Genomic DNA, 18,589 nt, shown 5'->3' with positions numbered 1-18,589 from the left:
CAAAATCCAAATACCCGTAGCTGTAACATGACTCTTTGTTTTAAAAACTTCACATTGGAAAACAAATAAGAACTTAAATAAGCATGTCTTAGAGCGAACCAAGGACTATCTACATCTGAACCACCCAGGGGTCTTGTTAGAAATATGAATTCTGTACCGTAGCCCAGACTTACTGAATTGGAAATGGGGTAAGAGGGTTCCCATTTCTAACTTGCACAGGAAACTAAAGTGTAAGAGCCACTGCTTTAGACTGTGGGCCCATAGAACTTATGCAACCACAAGGTTTTAGTAGAATAATTTTTATTATGTTCCACAAGCCTATTTCTTCGGGAAAAAAAAGAAATTACACACAGTCTGTTCCAAGGAAAAAGTTAGTCAGGGCAGTACCTTCATCATGATTCAAAAATATATATATATCATTATAATTAAAGGCTATAAGGTAGTTGGAGGGAAAAAGAAATGTAATTTTTCCCTCCATCTTATATGATTAAAACCTGAATTAAAAGAGATTGAGAAAGGAGGATGCATGTAAGCTTGAGGTTTTACCAGAAATAATATTTTTAGAGGAAAAGGGGAAGCTCTCAAGAGAATGAGAACACGGTCCACCCCTGGCCGTGAGCTGTACAGTGAAGGGGAGCTCCTCAGAGTCGTCTGATTCCAGAGCTTGGCCTTGGCTATCAGGACTGCAAATGGGTCCAAGGACAAACAAACTGGAAACTACTTTGAATAAGGATTTAAAACATACCCTTCCCATAAAAACGTGATGACAGTCTACAACTCTAAGGAGAAGAAAGGCAGAAACCACACAGCTGACATTAACTTGGCCCTAGGTGGTGCTATTTCTTTCCATTTTACTCCAGTATTTTCTCAAGTTCAATATGAAGCCATAAGTAATTATTATGTAATTAAATATAGATAAAGCTATAGATACTTCAGTGTTTAGAAAACACCTTCAAAAATATTTGGCTAAGCAATTGTCCATGCCTGGGAAACAGCTTAAAAGCTTAAAAGAATAACCATCAACTTGGAGGTAGCCTTCAAGCAGAAAGCCATGCAGAAGGGACTGGTCTCCACAGCATGTAGATTGCAAAATTGATCCCAATTCAGGAATAGCAAACACCACAGCGCTTTTCTCCCTGGGAGTGCTCTTGCTTCTGGTGAAGGAGCAAACAAACAGAGACCATCCACAGTTAGGTAGAGTGCGGAGGACAGCCATGTGGTCAGGGAGACAACTGCTCCAGATCAACCCTTGCAGATCTCTACCTTGTTTCCTCTACCTTTGAGTCTGGGCCTTAGTGGATTTTTTTTCTCTAAAGGATACAGATAGAAAAGGCAGGAAGAAGGGACAGGAAGCATGGATAGCATCAAGGCAGCCATTTCTGGGCAGCTTTGTTCATATGGTATGGGTGGAAAGGGAGCTCGTGATTTCAAAAAGCCATTGAAAACCAATGAAACTCAAAAGGACAATAGAAATAGGGTCTCACTGTCACCCAGGCTGGAGTGCAGTGGCACAATCATAGCTCACTGCAGCCTTTACCTCCTGAGCTCAAGTGGTCCTCCAACCACAGACTCCTTAGTAGCTGGGACTACAGACGTATGCCACAATGCCTGGCTAATTCTTTTTGGTTTTTGTAGGGATAGGGTCTTACTACATTGCCCAGACTGTTCTGGCACTCCTAGGCAAGTGATCCCTCTGCCTCAGTCTCCTGAGTAGATAGGGCAACAAGCACACACCACCGTGCCAGCTAATTAAAAAAAAAATGTGTAGAGAGGAGGTCTTGCTATGTTGCCCAGACTAACCTCAAACTCTCAGGCTCAAATGATCCTCCTGCTTTGGCCTCCCAAATTGCTGGGATTACAGGCGTGAGCCACTACACCTTGCTCAAGAGGACAATACTTTTTATTTAGACTTTAAAAGTTAGAACTCAGAATACTCAAGTTGAGACTGGGAAACCCTAATAAGTTTCATTACCTGAGAATTTTTCATGCCAGGGGACTGGCTGCTGTTGTTCCTAGAACTTCAGACAAAGATAGAACATTCCTTGCATTCTCAAAGGTGAGGATAGGTCCAATTCTTCCATTTATTCAAAGTTTTAATAAAAATTTTTCTTAATTTCTAGTCTCACTCCAATTTTCTAGATGCATTTTTCCAGTAGGTGAAGGGCTTTGAAAATGTTATTTTGAGAATTCATTTGGTGAAACAAGAACCTTTTTACTGATATAGGCATGATCAATCCCTAAGTCATAAAGGAAAATTAATGAGGATTAACAATATTTTTTGGCTGGGCAATGTGGCTCAAGCCTGTAATCCCAGCACTTTGGGAGCCGAGGCAAGAGGATTGCCTGAGTCCAAGGGTTCAAACTAGCCTGGACAACTTGGTGAGACCACATCTCTACAATAAATCAAAAAATTAGCTGGGTGTGGTGGTGTGCACCTATAGTTCCTGCTACTTGGAAGATTGAGGTGGAAGGATAATCTGAGCCCAGCAGGTTGAGGCTGCACAAGGTGAGGTGGCAATGAGCATAACACTGCACTCCAGCCTGGGCAAGAGAGTAAGACTCCGACTCAAAAAAAACCAGACCAAAACAAAACAAAAAATATTTTGTGGCAAATATTAGTACTTTTCCAAAGCAGAACTCAACATTGCCCAAAAAAGATTAGTCCTTGAACTAAATGGAATGTTTCCATTCTCTTAACCACCTTTCTCCTCAGAAATCCATTCATTCTTTCCTCCATTTCTAATGCCTTCTTTCCTCTTCCTCCAACATCCCACAAGCCTTTCCTAAATGTGTAGATGGCATTACTCCCCAAGGTCTTGAGAGCCTTATGTGCCTTGTAGCATGGTGCCCCTGCAGTCACGCAACTCCGTAGCCCTATTGGAGCACAAGAAAGCTTTTATGGAATACCACAAAAGCTGTGGAGTGGGGGTGTGGTTCAAATATAGTAAGAAACATGGTAAGTTTTCCCAATTCAATGAAAGAACAATCTAAAACACCAGTTTGAAGAACCCAATACTGAGTCAAGTTTGTTTGGTTTTTGTGGTTCTGCGGGCCAGGAATGGCACACATTGGCCCAGACGTCCATCCCCCACTCTCCTCCCTTCCTCTCCAAAGTTCCCAGTGCCACAGCCCTGCCATGGACCCTTCTTGCCTACCACAGTTTCTACCTTCAGCTTCTGCAACACAGCCCATTCCATAACATGGTCCTGGGGCACATAAGGAAGGGACCGGCCCATTTCACACAGGTGCCGGTGATCACTTTAGGGCCAAGTGATCTACAGGTACAGACATCAGAGGAGGGAGGCCATGCATAGGCCACATGGTAGACCAGGAGGCAGGCGACCTGGGTGATTGTACTTCCTAAATCTACTTTTCTAAGTTGTATTCAGCACAGTTGCATACCTTCTTTTTTATTTTTTAGAGACTGGGTCTTGCTCTGTCGCTCAGCCTGGAGTTTGTGGTGCAATCATAGCTCACTGTAGCCTCAACCTCCTGGGCTAGAGTGATTCTCCCACCTTAGCCTCTTGTAGCTGGGACTACAGACATGCCACTATACCCAGCTAATTTTTAAAAAGTTTTGTAGAGATGGAATCTCACTATATTGCTCAAACTCCTGGCCTCAAATGATCCTCCCACCTCAGCATCCCAAAGTGCTGAGATTATAGGTGTGAACCACCATGCCTGGCCTATTGCCTTCTTTAATACTTACTTTGAATGCTTGCAAAAAAAAGCCTTGAGATGATGCAATATGGTCTGTAATGGAGAAGAAACAGTTTATACTGTCTCATGCTCTTCCTAGTTGCAAACTACAAGTAAATCTCCAATAGATTATCTTACTAAATATTGGATCTTTATTATCTCATCATAATTAAATATTGCAGAGGCAAAGACACGGCCATGGTCATTCTGAGGAACACAAAGCACTGTCAGCTGTATGTGGGCCACACATCCTCTGGCTCCTTCTGTCCGCCTTGTGTGGGCCCCAAAGACACCACGGTTAGTGCTTTGTGAGACCAGAAGAAAACACGGTGAGCATGTGGGTGGGCACAGTTGCATTTCAATATGCTACTTCCCTCAGCCTCTAAAAAATCTAAACAAATACAAACCATCCTACAATCTGTAAACATGCTCAAAGTCCAAAGTGCAATGTGGCGGAGGGAGATAACAACTGTCATTAGGAAGCGCCCTCCAGAGCCAGCCAGGACGGCTCTGTGTACGCATGAGGGACTCTGTGCACCCAGAATGTACTAGAAATAGATAAAGAGGATTCCAGGGGAATTAGGAAATCAGAGGGTGTAGACAGGGCAGATGAAAGGAGATGGAGGAAGAAGCCTGGATTTAATTCAAAATCTTATTTACACACATTAAATCACACATACACCCAAATCTCAGATTTTTATGTGGCATTTCGCATGTTCCATTTATGATTAGTAGTCCACAGGAAAAAATTAAATGCTACAATTAAATAAGTATGCTTTTCAGGGCCATTTTGTGGGAGAGAAGAGAGGCTGTGTTGGGGTTCAGAAAATGATGCTCCACAATGACGGCCCCAGCAGCCTCAGGAGCAGTTTTCCTCTGGCCTCCTCCTGTCTGCGCCTCTCAGTCCCATTCTCCACAGAGACAACCCGAGAAACTAGACCCCCTCCCCACCAAGGAGGGTCCCACAATCCAGAACCCTCTCCCAAAGCCAGCCAGAAAACCTAAAAATATGACTAATTATCCCTCCACCTTTCTGTGTAAAAACTGTCCATTAAAAAAAAAATGATCTGACCTGACTTGTTTGACTTAGGACAAACTTCATTTGTCCTAAGACCCCCCATTCCACACTCCATTCCTGTCCCCACCCAGAAGGAAGGAATGCCACTTAGAGAGGCAAAGAAGCATCTAAATAGACAGGCTTTGCAGGGTACCCTCCTCTATCAGCACTGGCTCAGAGATGCCAAGGAGCACCTAGACAGATGATCCTTGTGGAGTCTCCTTGTCTATTAGCACTGGCTCCCACTCTTTTTGTCCACTCCTGTATTCACAATGGCTGTCTATGCTTTATTGAGCCTACAATAGACAATTTCCCCTGAATCTCTGCATCTCTATTTGAGGACTCCTGTGTTGACATGCATGCCTCCTCTTGTGAAATGATTTTTCAGCAAACCTTCAGAGGACCAAGGAACCTCCCACAGCCCTACAGCCATGTAAGCCCATGTGCTACAACAGCCAAAGCCCCTTATCCAACCTGAACTGACCACCAATCACTTAATGGAAGCAACAGGCAGATGTACCAGAAGGCGGCTTCTGGCCCTGGGTTGTGGGCACACCATGTGCTGCAGGGGTCACAGTAGGCACCAGGGAGACTTGTGAATCCATTATCTAGAGGCTGGGGACGAGAGTCCCTTTACCAGCTTCCCTTCCTATGAGTGACTCCTCAGTACCCAGTTCCAGGATAGCAGGATACATGTCCACCACCCTGGGGACATGGTGATTGGTGCCCATGTGAATCCCACCCCACACCACCAATCTCCTGTGACTCCAACCTGACATGAGGACTGTCTCCCTAGCTCAGGCTCTTCCTGCCCCTGAAGACCTTCCTGTCACCTCCTGGGGGCCTTGGCAGGCTTCCCCTGTACTCTCTCCATCTGGTCTCCCCTTCCCTCCCACCTGCCATCCCGCTGCTCTTCATGACCTTCCCGCCTCCTCTGATTCTCCCTTTCTGATCTTCTCAAGCCCTTCCTCCTCCTGACCCTCTGAGTCCCCTCCCCACCCTTGTCCTCCCCTCAGGGGGCTTGCCCTTCCAACCCTCACCCCAGGTGGATAGAGCCACCTGACCTTCTCTCTTTTCCTGTGCTCCTGCAAGAGTGCCACAGTCTCCACCACCACACTCCTCAGAATGGCTATACGGGAGAGAAACCAGCATCTCATCAGCTGCCCTCCTGAACTTCCTCTTCCTCCCAACATCCCACATGATGAACTGAGTAATAATCCTCATCTGTTGAGTGCTTACTGCATGACAGATGCGGTTCTGTATGGCACATGAGTGCTAACGGTGTACAAGCCTCACAACAGCTCCATAAAGAAGGCACTTGTTTCCCTAATCGATAAAGTAAACTGAGGCACACAGAGAGCCTTCTCATGATCAGATGGTCACCAAACGTCAAGGCTAGGATTGGAATCAAGGCCATCTAGCCTGGACTGAACCCATAACTGCCATGGCCTATGACCTCCCCCTGCCAGTTCCGGCTCCACACTCGTCTCCCCTGCTTTCCTCTCTTGTCCTGTCCAGGCCTGGCAATCTTCCTTCTGCAACGCCTCTCCCTCCATTGGCCCCTCCCATTTCTGCTCTCCTTACCCTTCGGGGATACCCATTTTATTGACTCCCAGCCCTCCTCCTATCATCCCTCTCTGAGTCTACTACACTAGGATTTTTTTTCCCAAAATGAAAATAGCCTTTTGCCCATTGCTTCACAATCAGAAGATTAAAACAAAAAAGAAACTAAAATCCCAAATCATCTAGTCTCTCTGCAGTGATAACTGTTGCCAACACACTGATGCATGCTCCAGAGACTGTTCTCTCTCTTTGCTTATACACAGACATGTAGATCTAAAATTAGAAAGATGGCCAGGCATGGTGGCTCATGCTTGTAATCCCAGCATTTTGGGAGGCTGAGGTAGAAGGATTGCTTGAGACTAGGCATTTGAGACCAGCCTGGGCAACATAGGGAGACCTCATCTCTAGGAAAAAAAAAAAGAAGATCATATTTATTTATTGCATTTTAATTTTTCATTGATAACACTGGGTATTAATTAGTCTTTTTGATATTTGCCAATCTTTAAGATCAATATTTGTTTTTGTTTAGTTTGCATTTTCTAATTACTAGTGATACTGAATAGTTTTTCATAGGTTTAAAGGATTTTGTAATTAAATTCACTAAACCAAGTGATATGACTTTGCCCCATATTTTCTAGTAGTGATCAGACTTTTCTTATTGGTTTGTATGAGTTCTTTATATATCAAGCATGTTAACTCTTTGCTTATCATGTATATGAAAAAATTTTTTCTAAACTATTCTTATTTCAATTTTGTTTATGTTACAATTTGCTGTTGTTATTTTGTTCTATAAATGTTTTTAAGATTTTTTTTAAATCAAGGTCTTACTCTGTCACCTAGACTGGAGTACAGTGGCATGATCATGGCTTACCACAGCCTCGACCTCCTGGGTTCAGATAATCCTTCTGCCTCAGTCTCCCTGGTAGCTAGGATTATAGGTGCATACCACTAAGCTCAGCTAATTCTTATTTTTTTTTAATTTTTTGCAGAGATGAGTTCCACTATGCTGTCCAAGCTGGTTTCAAACTCCTGGGCTCAAGTAATCTTCCTGCCTTGGTCTCCCAAAGTGCTGGGATTACAGGCATGAGCCATCATGCCTGACCACATTTTTAAGATTTCTGTGTAGCCATATATACAATTTTTAAGTTTTCTGTTTTCTGTGTTTGGTGTTCTGTGGCTAGATTATGAACTTTAATGCCCAAGTCTGACTGTGTGCCCCATAACAATCAGTGGCCCACACCCCTTGGCCTGCAGGTGAACTCCCTCCTTGGCATGTCCCATTTCAGATTACTTCTGGCTCCCCTCCTTCATACGATTTATACTCCATTCAACACAATAAACTACTAGTCCAAAAACTCATCCTTTCCTTCACCACGATTAGAAATTATGAGGAAAAACATAAAAAGATTAAAATAGTGACTAGAGGTAATTAAAATAGATGAATGTGATAGTCTTCAAATTACCCCTTGGAAATCATATTTTTCTAAATCAGAGGAGAATACACCAGGCCCTTGCCTCAAGGATCCTGCATGCCTGGGAGAAGGGAGACAGAGGTCTTCCTGGGCATGGAGGTTCTCCTGTTCCCCCTCTAATGTTTCCAGGTGGCATGACAGGCCATCATGACATGGGTGGGCTCCCTTGTCCCCCTCTAACATGTCCTGGTGATATGACAGGGCATGACATGGATGAGCTCCTTACTCCCCTCTAATGTGTCCAAGTGACATGACAGTTCTTGACATGGGTGGGCTCCTCTATGCCCTCTAATGTGCTGGTGACATGACAGGTTATGACATGGGTGGGTTCCCTTGCCCCTCTCTAATGTGTGCTAGTGACATGACAGGTCTTAACATGAGTGGGCTCCTTCGCCCCATCTAATATGTCCTGGTGACGTGACAGGTCATGACATGGGTGGGCTCCTCTGTGCCCTCTAACGTGCTGGTGATGTGACAGGTCATGACATGGGTGGGCTCCCTTGCGTCTCTCTAAAGTATGCTGGTGACATGACAGGTCTTGACATGGGTGGGCTCCCCTGTCCCCCTCTAACATACCCAGATGACGTGACAGGTCATGACATGGATGGGCTCACCTGCCTCCTCTGTGTCCAGGTCACAGAGCTGCATGAAAACCCCCCGGGTCAAGCCACCACATGGGCAGGCCCCACACCTCAGTTCACCAGAGCTGACCAGCGCCACGTGGATCTCCCAGTCATCTCTACCCCTCAGTTCACAGCCAGCGCCATGTGGATCCTCAGGCAAGAAGCACGTCAGCTCCACCTCTTACAGGATGCACCATGTCTTTCAGGTGCTTCCCGTGCTCTCTTGGCCTCCTACAACCTGCATGCATTGTCTCTCCACCTTGAGGGCAGGGGTCTCACCCCATATGGAGTCCTCCTCCGGCACCAGACAGAGGGCACTGGGTGGTCCTTAGTCAACGTACTAGTAAAAGTGTGGCATGAGGCCAAATGATGCTCGTCATGGCAGCCACCCCCTGAGGCTTGCTTTAGGAAGGTCTTGAGACATGCACATCCCATGCTAGGTTGGGTGCAGGCTACCATCATGGGTCAGGCTCTGCCTTCAGCTTACCCAGAGCTTATCCTACCCACAGTTCCCAACCTCCGCCCCTGCTAATCTGTCTGGGTGTTAGATCTGGCCAAGGCACAACCTAAAGACCCGGCATGTGCCCTGGGGCACTAATGAGTGCCTCTGAGTGGTGCCACCTTCTGGGGAAAGAATACAGCGTCCCTGTGGCACCCTGACCTGGGACAAGGCTATGTGGGCCTCTTGCTCAGGTTGCAGTGCACTGCAACCTGCATGACCACAGTGGCTGGCATGGCCCAAGCAGAGGCCAACACAAAGTCCCCAGCATGGAGAGGCCAACACGTCCTACCTGGACATTCACATCCGCGCCGTTGTTCACCAGCAGCTCGAGACATAGCGCGCCATGTGTGGAGGCAGCAGCAAAGTGCAAGGGTGTGAAACCGCCAGTGTTGGGCTGGTTCACGTTGGCGCCATAGTCCACCAGCTCACTGACCACCGCATCCTGCCCATTGTAGCAAGCGATGTGCAGCGCCGCATTGCCATACGCATTGGCCTCATCGATCTGCAAGACAGGTAATATAGCGTCAGGGCTGCCAGGCAGTCAACCTGCCCAGAGCCCCACACCCAGCCAAAGAAGAAAGTGGCACATCAACATCATGGCTAGGAACCCACCTGGCCTGGCCTGGACATCCTGGAATGCGTGTCGCCTAGGCAGAAACCAGTGAAAGTGAATGCGACAAAGTAGTCCAAGAGGAGGAAGGAGGAGCAAGGGGGCTTCATGCCAGGCAGGCGCCTCTGGCTAGGGAGGGGATCAGAGGCAGGTCATGGCTGCCTCTGGGGCACAGGGACCCATCAGGACAGGCAGTGGCAGGGAGGTGGCCATGAAGCCCAGACACAGAAGGCAGGTCAAGACTCACTTGGGTCTTGCCCTGGAGCCCAACGCCCCAGAGAGCTGCATGTCCTGAGGACCGTCCAACCCATGGCTCCCTAATGCTCTGAGACCTGCCTGGCACTGGGTCTCACCCTTAGAATCCCAGGACAGCACCCAGGTTTTCCTTTCCTCCAAGGTGAGATGTTCTCACCTCATCTCCCCAACTGCTCTGCCACCTGAGAGGGAGCACAGCAGCTAGTGTCATGAGCTCAGCATGGGAAGCAGCTACAAAGTGTCCCCATTACGGTTTAGTCATTGCCACCATGAGCCATGGCATAACCAGTGAGATTCTGAGGTAGGTGAAAAACCTTAGCCAGTCTTTTTTTTTTTTTAAACTTTGGGTTTTTTTTTTTTTAGAGTCAAGGTCTCACTCTGTCACACAGGTTGGACCATAGTGGCATAATCACAGCTCACTGCAGCTTTGACCTCCTAGGCTCAAGTGATCCTCTCACCTCAGCCTCTTGAGTAGCTAGGACTATCGATGTGAGCACCAATACACCCAGCTAATTTTTTAAATTTTTGATAGATGGAGCATCTTGCTATATTGCCTGGGCTGGTCTTGAACTCCTGGACTCAAGTGATCTACCTGCCTCAGCCTCCCAAAGTGCTGGGATTACAGGAGTGAGCCACCATACCTGACTTTTTAGCCAGGCTTTCAAAAATGAATGGTTCATATATCTTATATAGACTCAATATGTTGGTCTATTTATCTTTTTATGTTTTATTTCTTTTTATTTTTTATTTTTTGAACTGGAGACTCACTCTGTTGCCCAGGCTAGAGTGCAGTGGCATGCTCACAGCCACTCAGCTGACCTGCTGGGCTCAGGCAAACCTTCCGCCTCAGCCTTCCAAATAGCTGGAACCACAGGCATGTGCCACCATGTCCAGCTGATTTTTTTATTTATTGTAGAGATGAGGTCTCACCATGTTGCTCAGGCTGGTCTCGAACCCCTGAGCCCAGATAATCCTCTCGCCTCCACCTCCCAAAGTGCTGGCATTATAGGAATGTTGGTCTATTTATCTATGTTGATATAGAAAGTTCATCTGTTTCCAGTTTCCACCTGCTTAGTGTATGTGTCATCCCTTCATTGGTTGCCCATGGAAACGACAAAGACACATATGGGACAGTGAGTTCTCCCCTCCTTGAGTTAAAGTGGACCAGGATTTGATCTCAGAGAAGCAGAAGCCACAGGCACTCCAGCCACGCCACAACAGGCCTGGCTCACCTCCACTCCCAGGTTCAGTAGATGCTTGACCACACCAATCTGCCCATTGGAGGCCGCAGCGTGCAAGGGTGTGTAGCCCTTCTTGTCCTTGCAGGTCACCTCCGCACCGCGGTTAATGAGCAATGCCACAACATCCAGATGGCCTTCACAGACGAAGCAGGAGAAAACCTTGTTAACCACATGGACAGACCGGTGCCTCATCTCACCCTGATTATCATCATTTGCTTTTGTGGCCACCAGGATTGTGCTGAACTACTTATAAAAGGCCAGTGCCTGGCAAATGTTCAACCGATGGCCACTGGGAACCTACTGTGTGGAGGACACTATGTAAATGCTGGGGAAGAAACAAGGTGATTTGCGAGGAGACCCAGTGGTGCCCGTCACCGTGTCCCAAGTGATAACCAGGTCCAGCCAAGGTGCTAGCACCCAGCTGAACACAAGTTGTTCCACTGGAAGCAATGCTTTGCAGACAATTGCCGTTCCTCCCTGAGAAGTCTAACGATGGCAAGTTAGTTTGGAAAAACTGATGAAAGAGAAAAGTCAATGAGTCAGAATGAACCCAGATAACTAACTGTTAGGTCATAGGAAATTACTGCTGCTTAACTGCACCTTGACCCACAAAAAAGGCTTAAGAATTCTCATGAATTAGTAGCTTAACAGAAAACCCTTCTAGTTTCCACTCCTGTTGGCATTTCTTCTATAATACTTTCCTCTGTTCTGTAGCTCACTGTATTTTGTATGGTAAACACATTTGAGCTTTATTTCATGAGTGAAGACTGTTTGATGGTTCAAGGTCATTGCTCTAAGCAAGGCTGACAATTGAAGGACAGAAGATAAGTCCTGTCTCCAGGACTCAGAGTGTGAGTGAGTGTGAGTGTGAGTGTGTGTGTGTGTGTGTGTGTGTGTGTGTGTGTGTGTGTGTGTATGTGTGGTATTGGCTTGTTTTATGAAAATTTAAATCCTTTCTCCACAAGACTTGCATAGAAAAAATTATTTGAAGTTCTACTGGCGCTCTAATGGTGCCAGCTATGTGTGCTGGTTTTTCTAATTATTTCCTAAAGATGATCATCTATACATTTTTTCCTGTTTGTACCCTGATGACTGAACAGTGGCCTCACTTCCTCAAAGTCATTTACCTGAATGCTTTTTCTATCTTTACATCTGCAAGGAACACACCTGAGACCTCTGCCTCTTGGAATCCTGTCTCATACTGGCTTAGCATGTGCATCTACTTCCTAGCCCCTGTCACCATCCCATCCCACACACCACACAGGCTTCTAACCTTCCTCAGTCACCTAAGAAACTCACACGGCCTCTTAAAAAAAATGCTATGCTTGTAAAACTTTAAGATTCTGTTTTTTAAGCCTGAGGATTTATGCAGACCCATCTATGGACACATAATTACCTCATCCCTGCCCCAACCCACTGTCCTACCCCTACATTTAATGTGATGATAAAAGGTATACATGTTTGTTAAAAGGGATTCAGAAGGGTAAAAAGGTCTTAAAGAGAAGCCAGAATCACCCACAGTCACCAATTCCTGCAGACAATCAGTTACCATTTCAGTATATGATTTCAAGGTTTGTTTTTACTGTATGGAGTTTTCATGGAAACAAGGATCCTATTGCTCATACTGTTCTACATCTGCTTTCACTTGACATGTCACAGAACCTGTCCGTGGTAGTAGCCACCCATGGACACATCCCTGCAGTTGCTGCAGCACTCCCCCATGCAACTTCTCTACGATTTACCCAGCTGTCTCCCACAGACTGATACGCAGGGCTTCGCAACCAGGGCTGATGGAACCCTGCCTTCCTCCTAAGGGAGGGTGTGCTCCAGCAGGACACCAGGGTATCCTAGGTCTCCATTCTCACATGTCTACACTGGGGGGCTCTGTGAGGCCTGGCATCTGTCAGTAGCATTAGAGCTGACAGAAGCAGAGAGGAGAAATGTAGAGATGCGGCCTTGTCCCATTACGCTTCCACCCCCGGGCAGGTCCGACTTAGGACCATGAGGGAGAACCTGCATACTCCACAGGGACTCTAGTCACCAACACCCCAGAGCAGCTGGGTTTGTCTTTTCTTCCTTCCTTTTTGTTGGCTTCAAAAGTATTTACAAATAAAGACAAATGGAACGAGTGGTCCTTGCTCTGCCAGCCAGTCTTCTTTTTTGCAAAGCACCTATTTTGTTGCCATGCCACATTAACACAAGCACAGTGTGAGCACCCGTCCAGCCCACACAGAAGCACACTCAGGCCCAGGCTGAGACTCGTGCTTCCTCTTGCTTGAGGACAAATAACTCTCTGACTGAGCGATCACTAGAGTGGCTATGCTGCCAGTAAAATGAACAGAATCTTCATTCAGTTGGAACCCAGTATGAAAGAAGCCAGGCTTGCCGAAGAGAAGGTCCCCAGCAGCGAGAGGCCTGGGCATGCTCACCCATGGGTCCCGCGTCCTGTGCCACATGGTCCTTACCCACGTACACCACCCAGTGCAGGGCACACCAGTCCTTACCCATGTACGCCGCCCAATGCAGAGCGCGCCGGTCCTTCTTGTCAAAGGCGTTGATATTCGCCCCCTTGGCCAGGAGCAGATTGACCATCTAAAAGAGAACAACACCACATCAGCAGCCCTCTCAATGGTATGGGTTCCTGCTGCCCACGAGTGACTGAACCTAGTGACCACCAGCTCTCCAGCAGAGTGGGAGTTCTGACATAGCTGGGAAAGGACATCACAGCAGCCCCTGGGGCCTATGTGTCAGAGGAAGGAGTGAAATGACAGCCCGCTGTTCAGTCACCACAGCTCTGAATTTGGGAGGAGACACAGCTAAAGCTTTGGTGTACAGACACTGTCAGTCATCTTAAGGCCTCAGCAATCAGATCCGCTCCCTTCAAGGCTAGAAGGGTCTGCAGGGAGCACTCTAGCCCTGGGACAGGAGCCCACCTCCACATGGCCATTCAGGGCTGCATGGTGCAGAGCTGTGCGCCCCCCACGGTCGGACACGTTGACACTGCTAAGCATGGGAATGATGGCTTCCGCACACTTGACAGCTTTGTTGGCCGCGGCCACGTGAAGGGGTGTCTGCCAGTTCTTATCCCGAGCGTTGACGTCCGCCGAGTGTTTGATCAACACTTGCACAGCTTCCTGCAAAAGGAGCAGAGTTTGCAGGGGTCACTGAGGGACTCTGTCAATGCTCACTGGATCTGAGAAGCTGCACTGGGCCCTGGAACCATGAAGGGAAAGCCTGACCCTGCAGGTAGTCTTGAGACAGCTGGGCAATGTGTGCCAGAGACCAAAAGAGCAGCAAGGACAAAGACAGAGTCACTTCACTCTTCTCTGTCAAGTCAAGGGCTCTGGCCCATCACTAACATAAAATAAGCTTTCTTAGTCTAAGGGTTCCCCATAGGGTGTCAGGTGCCCTTAGGCCACTACAGCCACATGCAAGGGCCAACAGGGTAAGACACCCATGCCCCAGAAGTTCCCAGGGAGCACCCAGGTTGGAGGAGCTGTCAAGAAGTTTCCACACTGCCCAGGCCAAAAGGTTTCAGGGCCCTTCAGCCATACCTGGTCTAATTGATAAGTCTCTGGTTCCCACTGCCAACATCTCACTCTGTCTGCTCAATACACGGTCATGGGAAGTCACGTTTCAACTTGAAGCTACGAATGTTTCCCATTTCCCCCCCTTTCCATGTTATAATGAGTGACTTCCCTTGCCACTGCTGAGGTTCTTCACCTTCATCATGTTGCCCACGTTTCATTTTCCTTCTGTTGACCCCACCGCTCACCAGCCTCTTGATCTCGAACTTTCAACACTAGTTGTGCAATGAAATCACCTGGGAAGCCCTTAAAATTACAGATGCCTTAAATGGGTATGGTGGCTCACACCTATAATCCCAGCACTTTGGGAGGCCGAGGCAGGAGGTTCGCTTGAGTCCAGGAGTTCAAGACCAGCCTGGGCAAGGTAGTGAGACCCTGTCTCTACAAAAATTTTTAGCAATTAGCTGGGCAAGGTGGCACATGCCTGTAGTCCCAGCTACTCGAGAAGTTAAGGTGGGAAAATCACCTGAGCCCAGAAGTTCGAGGCTGCAGTGAGGTATGATTGCACCACTGCACTCCAGAGTGGGTGTCAGAGCAAGACCCTGTCTTAAAAAAAAAATGCAGATGCCTGATCCAATCCCAGAGATTTCAGTGGGCCTCTGCATTCCATAAAGTCCCCAGGGACTCTCTCCTCTTCATCAAGTGACTGGTGTGGCTCCTCTCAAGGGAGAAAGACTCTTGGTTGCTTCCCACTACTTAAAAGTCTGAAACCAGTTAGAGCAGCTCCTTTGTGGACATCTTGTTAATGTGGCATCAACAAACTCATGAAAGGCATCAGGGTCACATTACTGCCATGCTTCATGAATCAAGAACCTGGCCATACCCACCTCAATACTGGGGCTGGACCATCCAATCAGCTTTATCATGCAGTTGTATACAAGTGCCCCAGATGGTAGATGATTTGAATTTAGCAAAAATTTTATGAGGGAAATAAATGATGAGATAAAAAGAAAGTTCCATGAATCAATAGTAGCAATATATAGAGATGAATGGCTAACTTGGGCAGTAGAAAAAAAGAAATTAACTGTAAACTAGACAATATAGTCTAAAGAAACAGTGTGATAATTGAAGGCTACTCCATGTCGATGATATAATGAAAAGGCAATAAGTCGAGGCTCCAAGCAAACAACTTTTTAAGATTACCAAAAAAAGAAAAAAAAAAAAAGACTCATGCTGCCCATCCTCAGAAAGATTGACAGTAAGTATGACTAAATATTTCAGGATCCCATTTTAGAGTGAAACATGTCATTGCATGATTAATGTTCATCTACTAAGCGTGAAACTGCTAGAACTATGAAAGATGGAAAGAAACAGGAGCTGGGCTTTAGACTAAAAACTAGTTAACGGAACAAAAATAAATAAAAAAAAAAACTAAATCACCATATAAGATATAAATCACAAAATAAGATTAGGATTAGAATTTAAAATAATAATACTCTTACCAACTTCGGTCTCATCAATTGTCAGGCTTATATAGATGCATAAAACCATTGAATGCAATGTAGGAGGAAGACCCTGAAAGTTCCATTTATATTTCTTTTCTTTAAAAAAGGAAGCACTATAAGAAAGAGATTGGCAGTAGTGGGAAACTACCAGGGGAGAGTGGGGGCAGGACTGGCAACTGTGGGGAACTGCCAGGGAAAGGGGAAGGCACACCTCATCAACAAGGGTCCCTGCATAATGAACATTTCTATACCTAACCCTGAATTGTACCCTTCATCTTTAAAATAAAAATTAATTTTAAAAAAGAGAAAGCACTTTAGCTGGAATCTACCCTCAGGGCTGGCCCATGTCCCATGGACTGGGACAGAAGTCCCATCTCACTGTCATGTCTGAGAGGCCTCAAGAAGAGCATGGCTTGCCCACTCCATTCATGTGCTCCACATGCACTGAGGTATACCAGGATGAGCTACCAGGTTGGTTTGCAGATTTAAAATGCACCTTTAAACTAAAAGAACCAAAGTGGACAAGATTATCAAAAAGAGCTCACAGATTAAAGACAATCTTCACAATGCAAGCATAAACAAGAAGAAGTCACAGAGCTGAAGGTTGTTACTGCTCAGCAGGAAGCTTTCTATCATCGACATCACAGGGGAAGGCAACAGCAAATTTAATAAGATCTGATGATAACTTAGATCAAGAAAGTCACCGGAAGTCAGCTCTCTACATGGTTATATGAAACTAGATTCAATGAAAAGCTTCACCCCAAGTAAATTGTGCCTTGAAGTATTAGCTAGTTCATATATATGATTTATAAATAAGTGAGATGCCTATTGAGGATGCATGCCAAAACCGTTTTATGGTTATTTGATTCAAAAGGCTGGAGATCACCATCTTAAAGCAATATTGTAAGAAGTAGTACAAGGGTATCCTTTTCACACATTCTAGCAAAATAATAATAAACACTGTCACTTGAACATCTGTAACCTGGGTGTTGTTTTACCGTACTTGGATCGAACATAAGCGCAAGGGCCACTCCGGTACCCAGGACACATGGCGAATCCTGATCCTTCAGAACCCTTGTGTCTTCCTTCGAGAGCAAGCACCCATGAGAGTTTTGCCTCCCTCCTGAGCAAGACACCCCAGTTAGCACTCTGAGGACCGCAGGCCGGGCTGGTGACACCCCACAGCAGACGGCCGCCCACAGGATGTGCACCACAGAAATAATTGGCAGGGACAGAGCTGTCACAGATGTCCTCTAAGAGGGAGCTGGAACTGGCATTGCAGCAACTTGAGTTCCATTTCTTAAGACTTTTTTAAAAATAAAGGGCCACTCCAACATTGCAATAGGAAGAAGAAACATAAACTGTGGCACATGGAAAAAATGAGAAGAAACAGGACACGTATGTCCTAAAGTCTGTCACTCTTAAGGTGCTTCTTTGCCTCAATGGTGTGTTACACTCAAGTGGTTGTGGATGACTCCTGGGGATGTGATCGCTTCTGACTGTACATGGCCTTACAGGCATAAGCAAAGTCAAGTTGTGTAAGTTCAAGTTTCTTTAACAAGGTCTGGGGCTACACAATCTTCCGTACTTGCCAACATGTTGGGGTAGATAAACACATTGCTATAGTCCTCAATAAGCCCTGTAAATGAAAATGTGTCAGCAGCGAGACACTGGCCAAGACGGACATCCCTGAGGCTGTACTCAATCCTGAAGGTATGTGCTGTGTCCCCATGGTCACCCTGAGCTGGTCTCCCATGTTGACTACAGCAATTTCATAATCTGTAAGAACTGTAGGCCAGGCTCGGTGGCTCAGCCTGTAATCCCAGCATTTTGGGAGGACAAGGTGAGTGGATTTCCTGAGCCCGCAGGTTCGAGACCCACCCAGACAACTTGGTAAGACCTTGTCTCTACAATAAATCAGAAATTAGCCGGGTATGGCAGCGCGTGCCTGTAGTTCCAGCTACTTGGAAGGCTGAGGCAGAAGGATCACCAGAGCCCAGCAGGTCGAGGCTGCGGTGGCCAGGAGTATGCCACTGCACTCCAGTCTGGCGACAGAGTGAGACTCCAACTCAAAAAAAAAAACAAAACTGTATACACTGGTGTCCAACCTACATATTCAGATAATGGGATTGTTACTCTTAAAGGACAAAACACCAGACTAAACTTATCCATTGAAGTTTTAATTATTATTAGAGGACAATTACTCCATGAGCTAACAGTGCAAAGTGCTTTACTGGAGACTCCAGTATACACAAGAATTCTCAGGGAGTATTCAGGAAGTACCAGCTTCAGCCATTAGGAGGGGCAGATGCCCATGTATCCTATCTCCAATCTCAGGTTTGAGTGTAGCATGTGGAACACATGCATCAGAATCCTCTTTTTATGTTTTAATTTTGTTTCCTCTTTTAATTTTTATTTAAAATTGTGGGGTACATTTAGGGCTAGGTATACAAATATTCACCGTGCAAGTACCCTTATCGATGAGATGTGCCCCCCCTTCCCCAGGCAGATATCGACTACTGTCAATCTCACCTC

General features: G+C 46.3%; 1 protein-coding gene across 1 annotated transcript in view; it reads right to left on the bottom strand.

Annotated features, from left to right (window-relative positions):
• The window catches only part of LOC103253731 (serine/threonine-protein phosphatase 6 regulatory ankyrin repeat subunit B), a 179,137-nt gene that overhangs the window by 111,100 nt on the left and 49,448 nt on the right, over positions 1 to 18,589 (bottom strand). The window contains exons 4-7 of the mRNA XM_021709359.1: positions 13,956 to 14,156; positions 13,527 to 13,614; positions 11,014 to 11,156; positions 9,206 to 9,418 (exon numbers count right to left, since the gene is read on the bottom strand). Coding sequence (XP_021565034.1) covers positions 9,206 to 9,418; positions 11,014 to 11,156; positions 13,527 to 13,614; positions 13,956 to 14,156 — 645 coding nt within the window. The remainder of the gene's footprint in view (positions 1 to 9,205; positions 9,419 to 11,013; positions 11,157 to 13,526; positions 13,615 to 13,955; positions 14,157 to 18,589) is intronic.

This window comes from Carlito syrichta, unplaced genomic scaffold (assembly GCF_000164805.1).
Source record: "Carlito syrichta isolate Samal-C Ts95f unplaced genomic scaffold, Tarsius_syrichta-2.0.1 Scaffold67786, whole genome shotgun sequence".
NCBI classification, from domain to species: domain Eukaryota; kingdom Metazoa; phylum Chordata; class Mammalia; order Primates; family Tarsiidae; genus Carlito; species Carlito syrichta.
The sequence above is the reverse complement of the archived record's forward strand: the minus strand, read 5'-3'. Positions and strand labels throughout refer to the sequence as shown.